General features: G+C 59.6%; 1 protein-coding gene across 6 annotated transcripts; it reads right to left on the bottom strand.

Moving 5' to 3' along the window:
* Positions 1-23,688, bottom strand: GLI1 (GLI family zinc finger 1). 6 transcript variants are annotated; one of them, XM_068663504.1, is made up of 12 exons: positions 23,472-23,688; positions 7,756-7,922; positions 7,483-7,578; positions 6,810-7,005; positions 6,389-6,551; positions 6,193-6,294; positions 5,926-6,066; positions 5,150-5,299; positions 4,491-4,655; positions 3,732-3,980; positions 3,272-3,551; positions 1-3,005 (listed from the first exon to the last, which is right to left on the bottom strand). In XM_068663504.1, exons 2-12 carry the CDS (start codon positions 7,850-7,852, stop codon positions 733-735), a joined length of 3,912 nt encoding a protein of 1,303 aa, XP_068519605.1. In that variant the 5' UTR covers positions 7,853-7,922; positions 23,472-23,688; the 3' UTR covers positions 1-732. The 6 variants fall into 6 exon arrangements, with proteins under 6 accessions (XP_068519605.1, XP_068519604.1, XP_068519606.1 ...); XM_068663503.1 differs by lacking the exon at positions 23,472-23,688 and adding an exon at positions 18,581-18,724; XM_068663505.1 differs by lacking the exon at positions 23,472-23,688 and adding an exon at positions 18,581-18,724 and having other exon boundaries at positions 6,193-6,291.
* Positions 23,689-23,832: the final 144 nt, after the last annotated feature.

The following is a 23,832-nucleotide window of genomic DNA, read 5'->3' as shown; positions in this document are numbered from 1 at the left end:
TCACGCTCCCCTGAGAAAGGGTTTAATGGGGACAGAGGGAACTGCTGTTTTTCAAACAAAAGAAAAAATGGGATAATACCCACAGGGGAGACAAAGACATACACATATGCACACTATGTACAGAGTGGCACAGGCAGCACCAGGCATCCTGAGCCCATCCCCTTCCCCCCCACATACACACACATACGCCCCATCCTTATGATGAATTGCCTGCCCCTTCTCCCATCTTTGAGCAAGACGGAAGAAGGGGGGGGACGAGGGGAGGGAGGGGAACTTGCCAAGCAAGAGGGGACGGAGGGGGAGTCACAAAAAGATGGGGATATAAGGGGGCAATGGGAACATATGGAGGGGGGCTGCCTGCAGGGATGGGAAGCATGGAACTCTTTGGTTTCAATGTTAGGACTGCACAGGACCACTTTATCCAGAGGGCCAGCAGACGCAGAGAAAGGTGGAACTGAAATAGAAGGACTCATTAAAAACAGTTCCCCAACTCCAGAGGTGACTGACATGATCAGGGTTGCAGCTGTGTCTGGGACCCAGCAACATCCCCCCCCTGTGCCTTACACCCACAGACCTGACAAGGGAAAGACTGGAGGGGTGTTTCTCCCTACCTCCCCACCCTAACCCCCAGTCATAAACCTGAGGCACTGGACGGATTCCATGCCCTCTACCCAAATGCAGTTTGGGCCCCCTTGTTGCAGACATGCCCACCTGACGATTGGTACCTCCTAGTTAGGACAGGGAGTTGAGGAAATGGCTCTCCCCTGCCAGAGTGCTCAACATAGAGCTCATGTCACCCACAGCCATGTTGGCACCACCAGATGACGGAAGCAGGAGGCCACCAGCAGGGCTTGGGGACCCAGGCAGCAGTGCAGGTGTCTCTGAATCCTCCACAATGGCAGCAAAGTCAAGGTGCGTGTTCTCCAGGTCCAGTGAGTCCAGGCTGTTGGACACCTGCTCCCCTGAATCTAGGTAGTAATATGAGCTACCTTTGAGGCTTTCTGAACTCCCACCGTAATGCCCAGGACCCCCACAGCTTGCTGCTGTTTGATCCAGCAGCTTATGCCCACCTTTGCCCACCTGCAGGTGTGTGTCCTGGCCTGGGTAATATGGCAGGGTATTGTTGGGCCCTTCAGGTGTGGGGCGGACAGGGGGCAAGCGAAGCACTCGCCGGGAGCTGGCTTCCACTCCCTCATAGGAATGATTTGGCTCAGCCAGATTACCTACATAGTTGAGGCTGTTTTGGTGACCTGGTGGTTTAGGGCCACCAGGTGGGTGTGGCACCATCTCAGGGTTGAAGCACTGGGGGTTTATGAGGTGGTGGGTCTCTGCCAGACCCTGCAGGTGATCTGGTTTGGCTTGGTAACCAGAGTATTTGGGGCTGAGGTACAGTGGTGCTTGCATAGCATGGTACTGCCCAGGTTCACTGCCCACCCCCATGCCAGCCTCCCCTCCCTTGGAGGGTAACTGTTCACCCCACATCAGAGCCTGCTGGGCCTGCACATAGCTACGGACCATCACTTCTTTGGCCTGCAAGGTGGGGGTGTGGGCTCTTCTACCCCCTGGGCTCAACATGCCCATGTAGCTGACAGGTGCCCGTTCCTCAGACCGATAACCACTGGATGCTGCATTCATGGCTTGGCCAAATGACACAGGAGGCTGTATGGGCGCAGTAGGCTTGACGTTCTGGCAGGGACCAAGCGGTGGGGCAGGTGATGAGTAACACTGCTCCGATTTGATCTGCAGTCGGTTAAGCCGGTGCCCCTCAGAAAATCCACTGTCCTGACACGAGCTCACAAGTTTGGGTTGCTGCACACAAGAACTGGGTAGTGGGTACTGAGTACTTTGATGGTGACAGTGTGCCCCAGACATGGCAGTAGCAGAGGCACTCACACTTGGCTGCCCGGAACTCATCTCCAGATTGCCTTGGTGAGGTTCCTCCCAAGGAGCTGACACGGTCCCACTGCCAGCACGCATGCTTGGAAAATGCTGGTTCATCTGGCACTGAGGGAGGGAGAACTCAGACTGAAGCAATCCCTCCTCCATAACCCCATGCCCACCTGGGTTCAGTTGCATACCCCCCATGGTCCGCTGAGCACTGCCATACAGGCCTTCACACTGGAGCTCCACACCTGTCCCCTGGCATGGGAAGCTTTCCTCCAGGTAGTTCGAATACTCATCCATTTCTAGCAAGTCAGACTCTGTGCCTGGGCCAGGGCCCTCAATGCTTACACTCTCCAGGAAGACATTTTCACTGATGCTGGGCGGGTGTGGAGAGAAGACATAGCGCTGAAGGTTAGCATCAGAACCACCCAAGGGCTGCAGGACAGCTCTGCCTGCCCCTGACACATTCACGTTACCCATGCTCTTAAAACGATGCACCTTGGGTACAGCATGAGGGTTGGCTGCTGTCCGGGCAGGGTCACTGGCCCGCCGCACACCATTCCCAGGCACCAGGTGAGGGTGAACGCTGCCTGCATAGCCAGGGTAGTCATTGGAACCATGTCTTCTCAGCAAACCATTCACGAGGAAGGGGGGCACCGTTGGCTTGAGGTAGTCCCCAGGTAAGCTGCTGTGGCCACCCATGCCCACCCGCTCCATGCTGGGCAGCGGGGTTGGCGGGGGGGCACCTGTGGCTGCGGCATATTTGGCTTTGAGACGATAGCGCTGGGCTGGCGTGAGGCTGCCCACGCCTGGCAACCCTCCACAGTGACTGGCATCGCTGGAGCGTCGTGACTCATCTGGAGAGATGGGGTCATAGCCATTTGCCAGGCATGCCCCACCAGGCATTGTCCCTGCCTCACCACCCAGACACGGTCCAGCCAGATATGGGGACGCCACAGAAGAGCGCCGGCTGACGGTGTAGGCTGAGCTCACAGTACTGGTGGCACTGCTCCGGCGCTCGTTCAGCGGCATGCCCATCTCTGATGCTGACAGCTCTGTGATGCGGCGGTGCGAGGCAGCTGGTGGTGGCACAGAGATCCCAGGCACCTCCCCAGGCAGGCCTGAAAAGAGAAGAGGAGGAGTTAGAGCAGGGAACCCAGAGGAGGAACAGGCAGCCATCTCCAGTACTAGGATATGGCCTCTTCCATGCTTAGTGCCTGCTAGGACGGGAAGTGGGTTCAAATGGTAGCAGTAAAGAAGGGTAAAGGATGGGGCAGAGCCCCAGATGTGAGGGTCCACCACCTCTCTGGCTGCAAAGCGGACCTCCCTCAACACAGTGCCCGCAGGGCTGGCCCCACATCCAGGTGGGAGAGAACCCCAGTCTCACCGGCTCCTGAGATGACTGGCAAATTCAGGCCCTTGGTAGCTGATGGTTTCCTCATCTGCTTCAGTTTGTCAATGCGAAGATTCTCCAGCTTGTGGAGGGCCATGAGCCCTGAGGTGCCCATGGTCTCACCAGGCACCACATCCTCCAGTGTGGACAGATCCTCGTAGCTTCCGCCTGCATTGCCCGTCATCTCCACCCCACTGTCATTGTTGGTGGTGCTGCCGAGAGGGGAGTGGTCACTGCTGCATGATGACTGCCCACCTGGGCTGGGCTGCGGCTTCTGGGGGGGACCCACAATATTAACCGAGGAAAAAGGGGAGTCAGATATCCACTACAAACTTAATGCAGATTGGAAACCCCCACCCTGCCAGATCTGGAGATGTCTTCCCTACCATGCAAACTGACTCCTCCAACAGTGCTGGCCAGGCCTCCCTCCATCACCACATCCCCAGCTCCTTACCGAGGCCAAGTCAGGCACCAAGAGCTTGCTGTCATCCTTCCGGGCCTCAGTGGGGCCATTTGTGTCTCTCTCCTGCTTCATGTCTGGGGGGCCACTGGGAGCTGGCAGTACACGGCCTGGCACCACATCACCTCGGTGTTTCTTAGTGACATGGGCATCAGGGCCGTGCACCGTCTTCACATGTTTGCGCAGGGAACTGGGGTCTGTGTAGCGCTTGGTGCAGCCCGGGATCTTGCACACATAGGGCTTCTATCAGAGAAGAAAGGTAGGCATGGTGGGGTGAGGGTGTTAACTCAGCTGGACTGGAGCACCTCTGTAGGTCCCTTCCCACTGAACTATTCTGTTCTGTTCTGTTCTGTTCTGTTCTATTCTATTCTAATTCTATATACCAGAGACTCCTCCCAGTCCCTCCAGTAGACCTGAGAGCTGAAGGAAGATAGGGTGGGAATTCGTCAAAGAAGTTGAATCTCCTTGGAGGGGGGCATGTCAGGTGCTACAGGAGAACCTTGGAAGAGGTCATAAGAAGCTCTGAGGAAGGATACAAGGACGGTGCTCCACAGAAGTAGGGCAAGGGTAGAGGGATGCTGGTGGGAGTGCAAGTGAGGTAGGAAGGGAACAGGGGGTGCATACTTTATTAGAGTGGGCAAGGAGGGAGTTGGGGCACAGGGAAAAAAAAAAACAGGGATGCAAGGTACAGGACTAATAGGGTGGCACAAGGGGAGCCCCAAGGGGTGCAAAGAGACACAGATGGCTTTATACCTCGTTGGAGTGGGTGCGGTTTTGATGTTTGGCTCGGTCAGAAGCATTGGAGAAGGCCTTGTTACAACCCTCGTGTTCACACACATAAGGTTTCTCACCCGTGTGTGAGCGCAGATGCGTCTTGAGGTTTTCCAGGCGTGAGTAGGCTTTGTTGCAGCCCTCGAACTGTGCAGGCAAGCAAAGGAAAACATGCCACACACCTTCAACAGACCCAGTACCACGTCACCCCCATACCCCATGCCCACAGCACACCTGCCAGACACTTACCACACCTCCCACACGTAACACACCTGCACTCCTGCAGGTGTATGTCCTGAGGCCACTGCACAGCCCTTTACCCTTCTGGCTATGTCAGGCCACCTCACTATACACCGGCCACTTACCCATGGTGTACCCAACCTGTTAAATACCCCTTTATCTCATTTGTGTCTGTGCCATGCCATTGATCACAGGGGCTCTGGCCTGCCACACATGAAACATATTCTATCATGTCCTACCATGCTCCTGACCACCCTGTCCATCCCACCTCATTTTCCCCACCACATATCCCCCTCAATACCATAGACCAACTCAGGCCAGCCTGCACCCTGCCCTGAGCTTTGCCTGATGCAAGGCACCACAGCTTAGCCCAGGCTTTGCAAAGGCCCGTTCCATCTCACCGTGCACTTGTGAGGTTTCTCGCCTGTGTGACGTCGCATGTGTACCACCAACATGTACTGAGCCTTGAAGGGCCTCTGCTCCCGGGAACATGCTGCCCAGTGGCATACAAACTCTTTCTTCTCTCCATGGATATGCTCGTTGTTGATGTGCTGGGGAGAGAAGGGAATCACTAGGGGTGCTGGGGAGGGCATGAAGGGTCAGGGGGGTACAGATATCTTAAGAGAGTATCACGAGAGAAATGTGATATAGAGGGACTGGGGTGGCTGGTGGAGACTCAAGACACTACAGGAAAACAGAATGGTCAGATGCTGTCTGAAGGAGGTAGGGGATACTGGAGATGGGGGCTATTTTGGGAGGACCAAGACAAGACATAGGGGTCAAGATGGTGAGAAGGGGTGGTCAAGGTGATATAGGAGATTTGGACTGTCTGGAGGAAGACACAGAGAGCAAAGGAGGAAGTCTGGATGCACTAGTAGTTCAGAAGAGCTAACCCAGGGGTGAGGAAGGCCAGACCAGTTGTTTACCCTAGGGTATGGGAGGACCATGAAAAACTTGCCCACAGGGAAGAGGAGGCTGCATCTCCCTCCCTCCCTAGAAGCAACTTCCACCACTCACTTGTGTGGTGAGTTCTTGAGGTGGTGGGGGCTGGGGGGGGGAGGGTTGTCCCAGCATAGGACAGTCTGAGAAGGAGTGATGGGTTGACACAGTGGGACAGCAGCCAGTAGCCTAGGCACAGGTTCTGGGACAGGGGATGCCCAGGCAGGACCTAACTCACATGCACCAGCTGCTCCTGAGTGTCAAATTCTTTGGCACAGCCATCCCAGTAGCAATTGGTTTCATAGACAGTCTCGGACTCAGGTTTCCCATCCTCTTTCTCCAGATCTTCCCGCACGTCAAGCATCCCCAACAAGGGGTCCTGGGGGTACAGAGCCAGGTGAGCACCCACAGACATGACTCTCTGTGTTCCCTGTTACTGGGAGTGGCACGGAGGAAGAGCGTAGACCCCTTGGGAGGTAGGGGGTTCCCAAGGCCTGGGGAGTACCTGGGTGCCTATGGAGGCTGGGCTGGAGATGTCACCTTCGGATCTCTCCTCTGGGTGTTTGGCTGTCAGAGGACTACTCAGGCTCCTCTCCAACTTTAGCTGCTACCATGATGGGGGAAATTGGAAAGCAGTCAGCACTGGGATGCCCACTGGCTACCTTACACAGGATGCATGGCATCCCCTGGGGACCGCTTACCTGGCAGTGTTTGAGGGTCCCACGAGTTGGCACATGGTGCAGGAGCCCTGGGCGGCTGGAGAGGTGTTCGTGGGAGGCACATGGTGGCAGGGGGGGGGTGTGGCTGAACAGATGCCCTTGGCCCTTTGGCTGCCCTGGTGGACTCTGGTACCCCAGTGATGGACTGCAAAAAGCAAGATGATGAGCAGATGACACCAGCAGAGGAGAGAAATTTAGTCCTTTTGAGACAAGGATCCAAGGTGTCTGAGCTCCCAGCCAGTCCTGCACTATCCCACCAGTTCCCCTTGCCCTCCCACTCTGGGCTAACTGTTCCAACCTTCTTTGGCCCTGGTCCCATGGACTCCCCAAACTGGGCATCAGCATTCAGGCTCCCATACTGAGAGGCTGTGTGCATGCCAACAGGGTTAACTCTGGTGCCCACCTGATGGTGCTGATGGAGAGGTGGCCATAGGAGCTGCTGGTGGAGGCACAACGGGAGTTGATGAACGCAACGAGGGAGTTGGGTGAGGTGCGGATTACCGTCTGCAGGTCAACACTAGAGTCTGACAGGGGTGAGATGGACAGTGTCCGCTTCTTGCCCAGCTTGCCTGCACCGCGGGTTGTTGAGAACCATGAGCCTGGGACGGCAGCAGAGAGTGGGGGGCAATCCTCTTAGCATGGGTCCTAGAAGGCTGAAGTCACCCCCAAGGACACAAGCACGGTTCTTTGGAGACTGGAGGAGTCCCCTGAGTGTTGCTGGCTCTAGATTGCGACAAAGCACAAAAGTATCCCCCCTCCCTACCTAGCACATCAATGTTCCTCGGGGGTACCTGAAACCCTTGACACACACCTACTCCCTTCTACAACCAATACCACCCGAAGAAAAGCACCTGATCCCCTTGGCCAACACCTGCCCCTGTACGAGCCATCACAAATTTTCCTGTTCACACAGGTGCCACTGTTCCAGGAAAGGTACGTTAAGCCCCAGCAGCCTCTTCCTCTGTAATCACTGCCCCCAACACTGTCTGACCCTTTCAGCACACACATCTGCACTCCTGGTAAACTCATTGTTAAACCTCTACCTGTCCCATGCCCCCCCTAGATGAGAAACTTACCATCACCACCACCTGGGTGCTCGGTTCCTGGCACCAGCCCATAGCCATGGTGACCACTCATGAGGTTTGACTGGTGGCATAAGGGGAAATCAAGTCCTGGTCGAAAGGAGAAGACACAGGAAGACATATTAGGATGGAGGGCACAAGGGGAAAAGGAAATCCCTGGAGTGTCCCTGAACCCAAAGACTGAAACTGAAGGCAGGTGCCCCTCGTGCTCATGCCAGGCACTGCCCAGGCCCAGCCACTGGCCAGGATGAGGGAGCTGCAACCGACCTTGCGGCCCTGGGGCACCCGTGGCCAGTCCGTGGAGTGGGCGCAGGCAGCAGCGCTCAGCGTAGCCGTTGGTTGGGGAGTTGACAGGGTTGAACATGTCGCAATGGGGCCTGGCCAGGCTCAGGAGCACATCTGGTCCTCACCGAGGGGCTGGCGCCGGTCAGGGCCTGAGGAGGACAACGGTGGGCAGATGGCCCCCTAACCACAAGCCCTGCACCTCCAAGTGCCCCGCAGCCTGCACCCTGGTGGGCTCCGTGTGGCAGCTGGAGCAGACTTGTGCCTGGCAGGGGACGCTGCCGTGCCGCACAGCCGTGGCAGTAGGACCACCAGCCACATCCTGCCGCGGCTGTAGCCTCCCGGGGCCCATGCCCCTGTCTCCCCACAGCCCACGGCCACCTGCAACCTGCCCATGGGCTGAAGTCTCCCTGCCATGGCCCCGCACCCACCTGCCTGGGGCACACAGCGATCACCACTGCTATCCCACCACTTCACCAGGTCCTGACACAGACCTGTGTACCCAGCCCAAGGCAAAAGGATGTCCTGGGGCCTGCGGGTGCTGCTCTTTTAATTTAAAGCCATTACCTCGTCTTATCACTACATTCCACAATAAAGGGGTCCCTCCCCAGCTTTTCTGTACCCCCCTTTATGTACTGGAAGGCCGCTATAAGGCCTCCTCAAAGCCTTCTCTTCTCCAGGCTGAACAACACCAATTCTCTCAGACTGTCTTGACAGAATCAGTGCATTGGCCAGTACAAGGCCACCCTTGACAGCTCGGCACAAGCAGTGATACTGCCACAGGGTGCCCCGTGGCCATCCCACATCACAAGGCTTCCCAGTTACTGAATTAGCAAGGTGGCCTCATGCTTGGTGCTGTACGAAGAGCATCCTGTCCGAGCAAGCATCCTGAGGCCTGCACAGTGCCCATTGCAGGAGGGATGAAATACACGTCTGTGCACCCAGACACCTGCACAAACATCCACAGCCAAACTTGCATACAGATGTAAAAATTGCAAGCCCTAACTGCCAAAACAGGAAACTAAGGCACAGATGGGTAAAGCCATTCTTGGCCAAAGGACCTGAGCTGGCATCCTGCTCTTCCCTGCTCATGGGTCCCTGCCATATCTGCAGGTTACACCCAGCCCTGCCTTGCCAGCGGGTCCACACCCTGCCTGCAGGTCAAAACCCTGCCCTGTCCCACCCACGTATCCCACCCCTGCCTACAGGGCTCAGCCCAGCCCACTATTGCATCCCTCCTTGTGGGTCTCCCTGCCTGGTGCCCAGGTCTCATTTCCACCTGCCTCCCCACCTGGCCCTGCCTGCAGTCAGACCTCCACCCATGGCCTTGGCCTCTACACCCTGATCCCAGCCCAAAGCTCCATCCCTAACCATGGTCCCCGTCCTGCCCCAAGACCCCCGTGGGCTTGCATGAAGGACAGAAGCTCTGGAAGGAAGAGGCACTCGTGGGTGGCACCGGGAACAAGGCTTCCCGCATCCTCAGCCTCCCCCTTTGAGAGACCAAGGGAATTGCCCCAAACAAGGGGTCTGGGGGAGTGGGAGCCCCTCACCCTGCTGGGAAAGTGCTGGGTTGCATTTGGAGCATGCGGGGGGTGAGGGGGGCAGCAATTCTTCCGCATGAGTTGCCCCTTTGAAAGCTTGTCTCGGGGCTTTGTGAGAGTGTCAGCCAGGAAGAATGGAGGGGGGGGGGAGCAGCGGGGCAGGCATAGAGGGCGGGAGTACCCAGGAAGGTGGTGGTGGTGCTGGGGGCAGGAAAGGGAAAGAGATGAGTAGGAAAGGAAGGTGAGGTGGAAAGAGGGAGGGCCTCTCACCTGCCTGCTGGACCCAGGCCTTGCAGCAAAGACTGGGGGATTAGCTCTAGGGGACACCCCCCATGCTGCCCCTACCCCAGCCACAGCATTAAACAAAGGGAGGGCTCACAGGTCCCTCATTAAAATTTGACTCCCAGATGCCCCCAGCACTTTGTGCATGCACGCAGATAGTCACAGGTGCACAAACACACGTTTACATATATCCGTGTATAAGCATACATACTATGTATGCTTACACACATGATACCTGCACACGTGAGTGTGTTCACACATAACTGCAAACACATATGCATATAAATATATACACATACATACACGTGCAGACCTGTGCTACCTTTGTCTCTGGACTTCTGCCTGCATGGAAGAACACTTGGGTCTCATATGGGATACAACTGTCCTGGATCCCTCCTGGCACCTCTGGGAGCTCCTGAGGCTGGGGAGACAAGCTGAAGTGCTGGGCACCACTTTGCCTCCTTCTGGTACAATTTAGAGCAGTGGGGACTCAAGAGACCTCCTGAAGCCAGCCCCTGTGTGGAGCTGGGAGCTGATGTGGGTCTGGTGCCAATATTTCCTGCCTCCACCTCCCAAGAACCATCACCTGGGCTACCCCAAGTTGCCCCAGATCCATAGTCTTACCCCACCAGCTCCTTGCTCTGGATGAGAACAGGCAGGTTGCCACCGTATAGCACAGTAACTCCAGCCCAAAGGGGAGAAGGGCGATGGCTGTCCAGATGGGCACAGCCACCTGCTGCAGCAGCAATGGAATGGTGGGCTCTGCCCTGGGCCATGAGCCTACAGCCCCCTCCCCACTCACCTGGGCTGGGGATGCAGCCTGACGTGACCTATAGTGCTCCTCCCTTCCTGAGTCCCGGCAGGATGGGGCACTATCTGTGGAGCATCTTCCAGGAAAGCAGTTAATTCACCCATAGCCTCTGTGATATGGTATCTACCTTGTGCACTGTCAGCCTCGTCCAGCCTGCTGTACCCTGCTGTGCCAGCCCCTGCCAGGCTCAGCACCCGCATGCACACACGTGCACACACACACACGTATGTACGCACATGTGCAGAGCGACTGCCACACGCACAAACTCCATGCACACAGCATCTGAGCAATACACAGCCCACACATACTTATGCACACACAGACCTAGAGAACACGTGTCCAATGGAACACACACAAAGCTGCATGTGCACACACACAGCACACACAGACAACACACACGTGTGTGCACAGGTTTGCATAAGCATGCGCAGAACGTGTGGGCACACAGAGCACATGCATACAAAGCATACTGCCACACATGGGGAACATGCAGGCAAGCAGCACAAGCCACATTGCTCCCACCCTCTGCTCCATCCCCTCTGCTCCCCTGCAGCACCCACCATGCAGAACTGGGAGCGGCTCGGTGGGGTTCTGGTCCCTATCACCCCCATTCCCTAAGTACAGAAGGAGGCTGATGGTCCTGCCATGCCAAGACAGCCTCTCCTTCCTGAGCCTGGACAACAGGGAGGGCTTTGGAGAGCAGACCCTGCCTGGCAAGGGCTGGGGTCTCCCCACTGGGGGCAACCTAAGGCAGGCGGGTGCCAGGCGGGCACAACGGCAGCGGCACAGCTCTCTCCAATCCCCCCCGTTCACCCTGCTAAGCACCAGCATGGGACAGGGGGAGGTACGCAAGGGAGAAAGTGCTCGGGGCCCGTGGGTCCCAGCTGCAGGATGCTCCCCACAGCCCGTCTGCAGGGGCTCCCTGCGTCCTGGTGGCCCCCAAGCTGGGGAAGCTGGAGGGGGCCGGGGGCGCGGGGAGCCAATAGGCGCCGGTCTGCGGCTCCCCCACCACCGCGCTCGCCTCCCCCGCCTGCCGCACACCGCCACGGCCCACCCAAGTTGCAGCCTATGGGCATAAATTTGAGAGCCAGGCGCAGCCGGGATTGAGGGGAATCTTCCCTCGGTCTCCTCCTGCCAAGAAACTCAAACTGAAACACATTCCTCCTCCTCTCTGCCAAGAAAACAAGGAGCACAGCCAGCAGCAGGAGCAGTTGAAGCAAGGCTGGCTCCAGATGCAGAAACGCCGCGCAGGAGGGGGTCGGACTGGCCACCACCACCCACCCCCCCCTCTTTATTTCCTGCAAACACGTCTGATATCTGTCATCTGGCTCCAGTTTGCTGAGGACACTGGGGAATGGGGGTGGGAAGGAGACAGAGAAGGGGGGAAAAAAGCAAAGAGGGAGGGGAGACGTGGTGAGCTTGCACCGCAGGATGACAGTCGGGATGCCTGTACCGATGGGTGGTGGAGCAGACGCAGACCCGGGGGAAGGAGGGAGAGACACAGGCAGGGCAACCACACACCCTTAGGAAACCTGGCGGCACGAGGAGGGGAGGAAGAGGAGGAGGAGGAGGGTTGTGTGTCCCACCGTAGCCCCACAGCAGGGCAGACCCCCCCTAGCTCTCACCTCGCAGGGCGCCAAGGCTCAGAAGGCGCCCAGCCTGCACCGCTCGCCACAGCGGGGGGCTCCCACCCGACCCCGCACACGAGGGTGGTGGGCATCCCTCTGCGCCCCAGCACCGACCCCAGCATCTCCTGTCCCAGGCCCAGCCCTGGCAGGGTTAACAGCCCCGGAGTCCCACTGTGGAGGAATGTGATGTCAGGGCTGGATTAGCCCATGCAGCCGAGATCCCAGCCGATAGACCAGCAGCAGCGCAGCGCTGAGCTGTGTGTGGCACAATCCATCAACCCTCCCAGCACAGCCCCCAGCGTGGGGGGCCTGGGGGAGGGCTCTGTGTGTGGATGAGTGGGGGCATCTGTGCTCCTGGAAGTGTGGCTGCCTGTATGAACGCACAGGTTCGGCCATCTGCGTTTGCACATGTGGGGAGGGATTTTTGGTTTCTGGGTATGGTTGAGGGAGGTGCTTGTGTGCAAGCACTCGCACACGGATGTGTTTGCACGCACATTTGCACACGTGCTCGTGCATGTCTGTCCACGTGTGTTGGGAGCCACAACGCTACTGAGCTGAGCCACTCAGCTACTGAAGGGAGCCGCCACGTGTTTGCAGGCCCAGTCACCCCAAACTTTCACTGGGTGAGAGAACAAGGGAGGGCCAGAGCAGAGAGAGGCAGACAGAGGGTTCCAGCAGAGCAGCAGGGCCTCAGGCACAGAGATGCCCCAGGAGAGGGGGGAGACGTCCCACCCCGCCGAGGTTGGCTCCAGCCCTGGGACAGGGTGGGCACAGAGCCTTTGCCTGCACGCTGCAGCCCTCCTCTCCGCTGTCTTGTGACCCCAAGGTCAGCCACATGCCCAATTGGTTTAACCCTAGAGGGTTTTATGAAAAACATTGATCTGCCCTAAGATCTGCCCTCCCACGCTGGGGCAGCAGTTCAGACGGAGCCACCACCAGAGCAGTTCTGCAGACACAGAAGGGGAACGCGGCAGAGGGCCAGGCCGAGCTGCGGCACACACAAGCCAGCAGCAAGGCTGGGAGAGAGAGGGCTGCCAGGGAACCAACGCTCCCTCGTGCCAGTGGCAGTCCAGGACCAAGGGGACGTCCCAGATGCCTCCCAGGGCAGCATCTGGCAGGGTTAACACACTCCTCCCCAGCTACTGCGTCTCCTCCACGCCACACAGCCTTTGCATGTGCCACTGTGCTGCTGGGAATGGGCAAATGCCATCGACAGTGGGGCAAAAGGGGCGAAAATCCCTTCTGGAAGCAGCCCCCTTTCCCTGCTCGGGGACTGAACCGGGGCCAGGCTTGTCTGCACTGGGGGAGCTGCATCCCCTGGCCCCACATGCTTTCTCATCTCTGTCTCCAGCAAAACTGACGTGCGGACCTCCCGCTCAGCTGCCTTGCTCTGCATCCGACCCCGCGGTTAGGCCAGGCCTTTAGGGAGAGCCCAGACACCCCTGCAAGGGGCAGCTAATCTGCCCAGGACCGCAGCTGCCACAAAGCACATTGCTTCAGGTTCAGGGGGTCTGAAAGGGGACGATGCAGGGTCACGATCCCATGCTGGTGTGGGCTGCCAAGCTCATTCCAAGGTGGTCCTTTGCCTGGAGAAGATGAGGCAGAGAAGGAACCAGCTCTGGGGAAAGGCCACGCATGTGTGGAGGGAAAGGGGCAGAGACATCTGTGCCAGGACAGACGTGGGACATCCTCTGCTCGTTTCTCCCTCCTTCCCTCTCTAGCCTTCAGAAAACGTAACACATCCCCACTCCCCAGCCCATGCCAAAATTCTTCTCTGCCCTTTGCACCACTTCCAGAAAGGGCCAGAGGTCCCTCCCCAGCCCACCCATCCCTCCAGCAGCACAGCCTTATGCAAGCCTCAGTACACCACCACCCCTACGCCACGTCTCAGCAGGGGGGAGCAGGGGGCAAGGGGGGGGGTGGGGGCAAAAAATCCAGCCCCTCACTCCTACATGCATCCACACCCATTCCTGATCATGCTCCGACGTGCCTCCAGACACATTAACACATGCTAACACATGTGTGCTCTGGGAGGAGAGGCCAGCTGGGGTACAGCCCTGGCTGCCCAGTCTCTGGGTACAGGCAGGCAGCAGAGGAAGGCTGCAGGTGGGAGCTCTGAGCTCTGCATTCCCCTATAACACAGGGGCTACCGGCCCTCAACCACAAGCCGAGCAAGTCAGGAAGCCACAGCAAGCTGGGCAGGAGCAGTGACGCTTGATAGGTGGTCCTGGGGCAGGCAGGCAATTGTCATGGGCTCGTATGTTGTTTGCTTTGGCCCCCAGTGCACACTACCCCTGCAAATTGCTCCCATAAAGCCACTTCCCTGGCCCCTGCCTTCATTGGGCTGGGGTCTGGGTGGGGCCAAGGTTTTGGGGTGAGGGTGAGGAGGGTGCAGACATGGCAGCAGCTGCTGTAAGGAATTTTTATACTTCCCCCTTCCCTTCCCAGTGCTGGAGGGAAACAGCAAAATTGAACATGTGGGACCCATAAAAGCCCAGCTCTGAGTCATAGCTGTAAGAGACCCTGCCAGGCACAACTCCTTCCCATAGCATCAGGGCATCACCCCACAGCCCACAACGCTTGTGCGTTGCACTAAGGGACACACCTAGAAGAGGGGCAGCAGCACAGGAAACCTTTGCCTTCCCAAGGGAGGTGAGGTAGGACAGGGCAGGCACTCAGACACGCTGTCATCTGTCCTCCAGCTGCAGCCAGTGAAGTTCCCATCGAGCTTGTTCCCATCCCAACAGTTCCATCCTGCAGGATTCCTCGGAATGGGGCAGGAGGATGTCCAGGGCATCTTCAGCAGTCATTAAAGCATTAAATACACAACAGTAGTGCCCTTTAAGCTGTAAGCTGCTTGCTGAGCGGTGGAGTAAAGTAAGCTCAGCACTTGGGCATTTAAGAAGCAGAAGTTACTCCTTCTTTGGAGCAGGAGACCCCCCCAGGATCAGGGGCAGGAATTCGAGAAGGGGTGGGAAATGGATGTGTGCTTGCACTACATCTGGAAGCACACACACACACACACCAGCCTCAGACCCGGATGCAGCAAAGCTGAAACCTGACTCTGTGTTTTTGCTGCTTGTTCCCAATCTGTGGCAGCTATTTTATCAGCTGTTCGCCTTGTTATTCTGCAGCTTCTGAAGGGTTCTGATGTGCCATAAGGACAGGGGACAGGAGGGGTACAGTTGCCGTGTTCCTGTAAGGATTTCTGTAGGATGGGGTTTTTCTCAGTCAAGAACCCACCCAGTGCATCCTTGGTAGTTATCACATCACTGGGATTGATAAACACCAGAAGATATCAAGAGAAACTGAGGCATACAGACAAAGAGACTCCAGTCCCAGGGATACAAGAGCCTGACCAGGCAGATAAATGTGCACACATGTCCAGGTATATACATACACAAATAGGCCCCTTGATACATGCACCCGTAGGTGTGCGTGCAGACACAGATTCACACATGCTGCAGGGAACACTCTGGGTGCAGGAACTCTCATTCTCACCAGCTACTGGGCATTAGAGGATTCCCTCTTCCAGTATGGATGTGCAAGGCTGTACACGCTTGTACAGCACACTGAAGTAGTGGGGAGAATCGCATTGGCCAGGGAACACGAGCTGGCCAGCCACCCCAGCCCTGCAGCTGGTGTCCCGAGACGTAGTGTGTCGCTGACAGCATCCCTCCTTTGCACGGGAAGGGTCCTCGTGGCTCCCGCCCACCCACCCACCCACCCACTCTCCGCAGGCTCCAGAAGTGAACTGCAAATCCCCTCCGAGCCTGAGCTCAACACCCACCTCCCAGGCTGCAGCGACGCGACAACGCATGTCACAAGGTGTCCACGCTGACTCACACCCCCAGACAGAAACTTCCCTGCTCCGGGGAGATTTCAGCCAGCTCCAGCACTGCCAAACACAGCTCACTGCCCCCCCTCCAACTCTACCATCCACGGGGGTCTGGTGGCCTTCTGCTCCGAACCTGCTCCCGATTTTCTGCTCACCTTTTTGACAGAAAAGACCCTGGTACGGGGAGGGGAGACACAACCCTCCCTGCAGAGCAACCAGGGAGATGGACACAAGCAAATGCCCCGAGGGCCTCCGGAGCCCACTTGTGAGCATTGCTGGGAGCCCAAGAGCACGGTGCACACAGCGGGAGCAGGGCTGGCACACGCACGAGGGTGTGCAAGGGGTCCTGCTAGGGATGTGGCACCTCTTCAGAGGTGCTAGGATCCTCAGGAGCTCCAGAGCTGGTGGGTCCTGCCAGGCACAGGGAGATCTGGAGTGGATCCTTCCCTGGGTCTGAACCTCCAGCTGACCCCCTTGCCTTGATGAGTGACATTGATGCTATGTGCACTGGAAAAGGCTCAAGGGAGGGCATGGGCCAACCCAGCTAGCGTAATGCAGGGACACACGCATCAATAAACCAGCTTCAGGCACCCACAACAGCACAGAAAGGCCAGTAGGTGCCTTTGCCATCATCCCCTGTCCACCACAGAAGCAGCCCCTGCCTCGGCTGGAGACAGCAGACTGAGCCGTACAGGGAAAAGTTTTCCCAGGTCTGAGTTTCCGAAGGAGAAACTTCCATCTGCTCCCTTCTCCCTTCCCCCCCCCAGTCTGCCCCTGCACCAAAACCCTGTGCTCTCCTCCCTCAGGAAGCTGCATCCATCAGCTCAGGTTTGGGCACACATCCTACAAAGTGGGGCGGGGGATAACTCCGGTGTCTGGGCGTCCGGCTGCTTCTGCGGGGCCCCCACAACCGGGCACAGGATCCTGGCTGTGGCTGGAATATCTTCTAGTTTTCCAGACTCCAAACATGGCATTGCAAACGCCCCAGACATCCAGTCCCACTCAGGCCCAGCCGCCTGCCTCTCCATCCTCGTAGGAGAGGTGCAACCCTCAGACTGTCGCTGTCACGCTGAGTCCCCCCCATTCTGCTTAGGGACCATCTGTGTGTGCAGGGCCTGACCCAGGGCACCACAACACAGTTCTCTGGAGAAACATTTCCTCTGCCTTCAGCATCCCTGAACCCTTGGCTCACCGAGGGCTTGGAGAAACGTGGGCAGCCTTGCAGGGAATTCTGTTTAAACCCCAGAAAGGTGGCCCTATGCCCAAACACGTTCGGTTTGCTCACACTCAGCTGCAGGCTGGGCTGATCAAGTCTCACGATGTCCTGCTCAGGTGCCTCTCACGCAGGCGAGGAGGTTGGTTCCCTCCCACCCCTCTGCACCATGCCCAGCCCTGGGCAGCTTCCTCTGCCAGCCCCGGACTCCTGATCCCAGCCAGGGGTTGACACGGAGCCGACGCCTGAACCCAGTGGTCCCGGAGCCTTTCGCAGGGGGGCGAAAGGGCTGGCAACCAGTGAGGCACCAGAGATGCCTGGAGCCACCCGCCGGAGCTCAGGCCTGTCCTTAGCTGCGGGGGGACTTGGGGCCGAGGTCCCCCACCCAACACACCTGCCCCCAGTCCCATCCCTCTGAGTACCGAAGCCACCAGCGGTCCCTGCGCAGGAGGACTGAGGGACGTTACGAACGTGCACAGACAAGGACCCCAGGTGCTCCACAAGTGATGTGAAAAAGCTGCTCTGCCCTCTCCACAGAACCAGAGGGGCTTCCCTGGGCACAGGACACTTCTTTGGCCACTTCTGTGGGCCACACAGGGAGGGCAAAAGCGATGCTCCAGGGTCTGCGGGACAAGGGTTCCGAAGGCCAAGTGTGCCGGGGCCTGGGTGTTCTGCGGCAAGTTCTGGGAGGCTCCTTCGGTGTCCCCAGGCCTCACCCCGGCAAGATGCTGCCCACACAGCCCGGCAGGCTGCCAGGGGAGCCCCTGCACCCCCTTGGCTCGGCACCAGACGATTCTCCCCTTGGAGCCTTGCCCGAGGCGCCCAGAACACCCCGCACTGCGTGGGCCAGGCCAGCCAACTCCTTCCTTGCCATGCCGGGGCTGCGGAGGCCCAAAAGGTGTCCGGAGGAACCCCCCGCTTACACCACCACACCCGGGGCAAGAAGGCTGTGTCTGGCTGGGAGCTCTCCGCAGCGATGCGGGTGGCCCTGCTCGTGGTTCCTGCGCGTCCTGGAACCTTCCCGCAGCTGCTGCGTCACTCGGGCTGGGGCAGAAACTTCCACCCGGCCGCTGCTCCCAGCCCAAAACCCTCGACCGGGCAGCAGCGGAGCACCCACAGATAAGGCTGCGGGAACCCCGCGTCCCCTCCTCGGGCCACCCAGAGCTTGGGTGGCCGGGCAGAGCGGGCCCTCCCAGCCGGTGCACGAAGCCTGGCGGGGCCGTGAGGGCGTGGGAGCGGGTGCAAGCTCCCCTGGACGTGTTTCGGGAGCCCGGGGAGCCCGGGGAGCTCCGCTGGCCGCACGGTACCGCCCGGCCCGGCTCGGCCCCGGCCGCTTCCCAGCACGGTGCGACCCCCCCGGCTCGCCCCCGGTGTGCCCCGTGCAGGGAGCCCGGCGGGGGTCCCCCCGGGGGATCTCCGGCGCCGTCCGGTCCCGCGGCACCTCCAGCGAACCGAGCCCACGGCCCCAGCACCCCCGACGGCCCCGGCGGCTCCTACCTCCGAGCGGCCCCCGCCGGTCCACGCTCCCCCTTCTCCCGGCTGCGGCTCGGGGCCGGCGAGCAGCGGCACATCCAGGGGGGGTCCCGGGCTCGGGACGGGACGGGGCGGCCCCCCCTACCCCTTTCCTTCCCCAGCACTTCCCCGGCTTCGCTCCCGTTCCTCCCGGGGCTGGCCGGAGCAAGTTGCCGGAGCCCCGCGGGGGCGGCGCGTCCCGGTAAAAGTCGCGGGGCTCCGGGGAGCCGCTCCGCCAAGTCGGGCGGCGGCGGCGCCGAGCCCGCTCGGGACGGAGACCCCGGCCGGGAGTGCCGCCGGTCCCAGCCACTCCGAAAACCCGGGCTGGATCGTGCACACGCGCGCACGCGGGGCACGCGCGCCCGCCACGGGGCTTGCACACGCGCGGGGCCCCGGCGCGCCCCGCAGGAGCACAGCCTCGCGGGGCGGCCCTGCGCGTGCACGGCCGTGCACCCTGTGAAGCCGGGACCCTGCATGCACACGAGTCCGTGCACACACAAATCCATGCACACACAAGTTTGTGCACACGCAAGTTTGTGCACACACAAGTTTGTGCACACGCAAGTTTGTGTGCACATGAGTCTGCGCACACAAGTTGGTGCACACACACAAACACGCACCAGTGCAAACACACAGTTGCAGGCGTGTACACGCGGCGGCGTGCACGTGCAGCAATGCACACGAGTCCATGCACACGCGAGTTCATGCACACACACATGCGCCAATGCAAACGCACAGTTGCAGGTGTGCGTGTGTGGCTGAGCACACGCATGGCTCACACACACGGGGCATGTGCACCCACGTGCCTTCATGTGCGCCTCAAGTTGCACCAGGGGAGGTCCAGGTTGGGAATTAGGAGACATTTCTTCTCAGAAAGAGCAGTCAGGCGTTGGAATGGGTTGCCCGGGGAGGCGGTGGAGTCACTGTCTCTGGGGGTGTTCACGGAAAAGTTGGAGGTGGTGCTTAGGGACATGGTTTAGTGGGTAACATTGGTGGTAGGGGGATGGTTGGACCAGATGATCTTGGAGGGCTTTTCCAACCTTAATTATTCAATGATTCTACACAAGTTCAACCTGCACGCATCTGTGCAGGCACTTTGGTGTGTGCACACTGGGGACAAGCAGAGGGTCACGTGCATGGACACCCTTGTGCACAGAAGCACACCCCCATGCTTTTGCATGTATAAACACACGCTTGCACGCGCAGCACACACCTGCACACAGAGCACATGCACGTGCAGGACGCGGCACCAGCAGCCAACACGCCTAACGCCCAACCTGGCCCTGGCGAGGCGGCGTGCCGGGGTGCCAACACCTATCAGCCCGGCCAGGAGAGGTCAACCCTCCAAGGAAGGGAGCAGACAGAAGGGTGACACCTCAAAGCGACACCTTCCAGCAGGACAGCGAGGGCTCAGCGTTGCACCTCGCCCAGGCACTGCTGGGTGCATGGGTACAGCAGCAGCCACGCGGACGCTGCCACCCCCAGCACCGGAGCTGCAGCCCCACAGGAGCAGCCCCATCCACCCCAGTGGAGCCTCAGCAGGCCAAAAGGCAGCTGTGACTGCAGCAAGCTCCTCTGCTGCCGGGGACGCCCCGAATTGCTTCGTGGTTTTGGGGGGACTGCGCTTGGCAGTCTCCGTGTCCTGTGCAGTCTGGGGGGGCTGCAGCGGTGTGGCAGGGACACCGCAGGGCATGAGGCTGAGCAGGGAAGCAGCACTTGTGACCCTGCGTCCTCTGGGGTCACCGTTGTGGCCGGGGGGGTGGCACGGCTGGGCACCCCCCCGGGCATGCCGAGCACCTGGGGCGGGGGGGGGGGGGCGCGGGGCAGCGACCCCTGGTGGCATTTCCAGAGGTGGCCCTCTCCAGGGAAAGGGGCTGCGTGCCCGGACCATCACGGGGCTGCGGAGGACGGGGGGCTGGGGGCTCCTCTGGCCCCTACCTGGAGGTGCAGGGAGTCCAACGAGGGGGGCAGCGAGGCGGGGGCTCTTTCGGGGGCTCTTTTCGGGGGCTCTTTCTCCAGCCGAGGAGCCTCGTCTGCCTTTGCCCATTTTGTGAGGCTGCAGCTGGGGCGCTCCTGGCCTGCAGAGCCCCCCCGCGTTACCCTTCCCACCAGGGTCCCACTGTGGGGGAGCAGCTGGGCAGAGCTGGAAACCCAGCCTTTCTCCCCAGGGGTTGCAGTGCCCGGTGTCTCTGCCCAAAGACCCAGAGATGCTGGGTGCAGGCTGCGTCCTGGCATCACCTCACCTCCAGCAACGATGCTCCGTGACCTCTTTCATCCCTCCAGCCCTTGCAGTGGGCATTGTTCAGCTGCTTCAGAGAACACACCCCTCATTCCCACCTGGAAATCTGCCTGCCTCCCCATCCTGGGAGCTGCCAAGGTGGCCAGCAATCCCCCCCAGGGCTGCCGTGATGTTTCCCCCCCCTCATCTGGCCACAGCGCCTGGGGCTCACCCCCCAGCCTTCTCCCAGCCCCGAAGCTTCCCTGGCCACCTGGTTGCATGGCCCGTAGCCTGGCTGCCCCATCGCAGCAGTTCAGGCAGAACCAGTGCCTGCAGTTGAGCCTCCCGTTCATCACCCAGAAGTTTTCCCACTACATTGACTGTTCCTGGGGTAGCGGTGGTGGAGGGGTGAGGGTGACATACACCGGTGGGGGCAGAGATCACCTTGATGGCGCCCAGTTGGTGATTTTCATTTGCAGACACCCCCCAGTCACCATCACGGCTGCACATCCTTGCAGGGGCAAAGCCAAGTCTCACGCCACGGAGCAAAAGATGCAAGCAGAGAGTCGGGGCTGCTGCAGCTCGGGGGGCTGCAAAGCATTCTGCCCCCTACCTCAGATGGCTCCCATGTCCCAAAAGAGGTCTGTGCAGCTGGCCCCTTCCCCAGCTCAGCCTCATCCAGCACATGGGGTCTGCACGTAGCCAGGTCCGGATGCACAGCGGTGGTGCCTGCACTGAGGAGGGGATGAGGGTGCTTGAGCAAGAGCTAGAAACAGGACCCAGGGGCTGCTGGGGTTGCAGATGGGTGGGGGCAATGAGACGGAAGTGAATTTCTCACCTGGCAGCTCTGCTTTCCCTTGCTATTTGTTTTTACACCGAAGGTCAGTCCCCACCGTGCCGGCGGGTTGCCACAGTGATTCAACGCTGACCCGAGGTGCAAGAGGCTATTTCAGGGAAAGTGGCCTTTGCCCACCTGCTCCCAGCCAGAACGTGACAGCGTGTGTAAATGCCAGCAGGGCACAGGGGGGGACACAGGTTGATCCCTCCCACCCCCCAGCCACGCTTGTGCCTGGGGTCCCTGCTCCCTCCTGCAGCTCTGCCCCTGCCCCGTTTCCCCTACTCCTGCTGGGAAGGTGCAAAGCTGTGGAGCCCCTGCCTGGAGAGCCCATTCAGGAGCTCCAGGCCCAAGGCATCCTGCAGGGAGGACGGCATGCTCAGAGCACCCGCGTGTACTCATTTTCCTGAAATGAGACCTGGGCATGTCGTCGGGTGGGCACATCCTCCCTCCTACTCTGCGCTGGGTCTCAGCTGTCCCCAGCTGCAGCCAGCTCTGTCCCACTCCCCAGGACAATGCTGCCCATGTCCAGTGCAAGCCTCGAAGGTGACGGGAGCTCTGCCATGCTCCCAGCCTGACCTCAGAGCCTCTTAGCAGGATTACCCCAACTGTGGGCACTCTGCGTTCCTTGGCATTAGCCCGTCCTCCCAGTGCCCCCGCATGTCATCACGCACTGGTATCCAGCAAGTCACAGGAGCAGCTTTCCGGCACAACATGTGGCCACAGCTCTGGAAGATGCTCTCCGCACTGACTGCATGGGACCCCCAGAGCAGAGGAACAACGTGGGGAGGACAGCATGAAAGAGAGACTTCAAGAGACACATCAGTTCCCAGCCATGCTCATAAAAGGACCACTCCTTGCATCAGTTTCCCTCTCCACTGTCCACGCATGGCCCCAAACCTCTTCCTGCCCACTGCCCCCAGCCCAGTGAGGGGGGAGCGGTGGTGGCACTGCTGCCCAGGGAGGTCCCAGCATGAAGGGAAGGTGGCAGTGCCTGGACACCGCTCTTGCCCCCCAGCCCCCCTGCCACCATCTGGGTCTTCGGGTGCCCTTGGACTGCTGTGGAGCGTTGAGTCCCAGAGCAGCAGCCCTGAGATAGGGCCAAGGTGGTGGGTGCAGGTGAGAGGCGTTGCCTGCCTGCCAGTTTTGTAATATGCGTAAGCCGCTCAGCAGCTTTGCTTCTGAGCTGAGTGACCCTGGCTAAGCTGTCAGGAAAGACCTACCCTGGCCTGGGCACCGCGTGGGGCCAGCCCTGCCCGCCCACACTTCCATGGCCCTACACATCCTTCCTCCTCAGGACTTGCCCAAAGCCACCCACCCCTTCCCCAGGGGTGACTCGTGTGGCCACGCAAGCCCAGGTCAGTTTTGCCACCAGCACTGAGCCCCCTTGGTGAAAGGGACGGGTACCTGGATCCCCCCTGCAGCCCTCGGCCACCAGATCTCAACCCTGCCGTGTCCCCCACCCCACAGTTAATCTCGGCCTCCTGCTTAGGAAAGTTAAAGCGGCTCAGAGCAGGGCCAGATGATCAGCAGGATTAAAGCCTTAATGGTACCCCTGCAGCCAGCTCAGCACCTTGCCTCTGGGCTGGCGGGTCAGCGTGTCAGTGTGTCAGTGAGTCAGCATCCACACACCCCCCCCCACAAGGGATGCATGCGTTCAGGGCTGCGAGGAGGGCACCGTGCTGCTGGCAAAGCAAAACCGGACACCTGGCATCCCTGAGGGACAGCGTCCCCCATCAACTGTGCTAGCCAAAGCCACAGCACTGGTACAAGGAGGGAGCAGGGAGACCTCAAAATCTTCACGTGTGTCCCCATGCGCTTACCTGGAGCCCACATCTGCTTCTGCTGGCATCTGTATGGCAGCATGTGCTTTTGGGGAAACACAGACACTACTGGGGGGCACCACCTTGTGAGCAGCAAGCCCACTGGGGCTGGTGGAGAGCCTGCAGGGTTGAAGCATCCCGCAGGGGTTGTCGGCTCTTTCCCACGGGTGAGGATATTTTGAGGAGCGTTGGCCATGGCCATGCTGCCCCACAGCCTGGGGGGCTGCCCACTGCGGCTGGCTGATGAAAGCTGCCCTTTGTCCACTTGCAGGGCACAGCACAGGGCCAACCTGGGAGATCAAGTGGGTTTGTTCCCAGATAAAACAGCCCCAAACTGAGCTTTGAGCAGGTGCTTGCACAA

This window comes from Anas acuta, chromosome 29, assembly GCF_963932015.1.
Source record: "Anas acuta chromosome 29, bAnaAcu1.1, whole genome shotgun sequence".
Classification (NCBI taxonomy): Eukaryota; Metazoa; Chordata; class Aves; order Anseriformes; family Anatidae; genus Anas; species Anas acuta.
The sequence above is the reverse complement of the archived record's forward strand: the minus strand, read 5'-3'. Positions and strand labels throughout refer to the sequence as shown.

Coding starts and splice junctions, on each gene's coding strand:
- GLI1 (XM_068663504.1), bottom strand. CDS start 7,852: ATGTTCAACCCTGTCAACTCCCCAACCAACGGCTACGCTGAGCGCTGC. Junction 6,295..6,388: donor GGACCCTCAAACACTGCCAG/GTAAGCGGTCCC, acceptor CCATCATGGTAG/CAGCTAAAGTTGGAGAGGAG. Junction 4,656..5,149: donor AGAAACCTCACAAGTGCACG/GTGAGATGGAAC, acceptor TTGCCTGCACAG/TTCGAGGGCTGCAACAAAGC.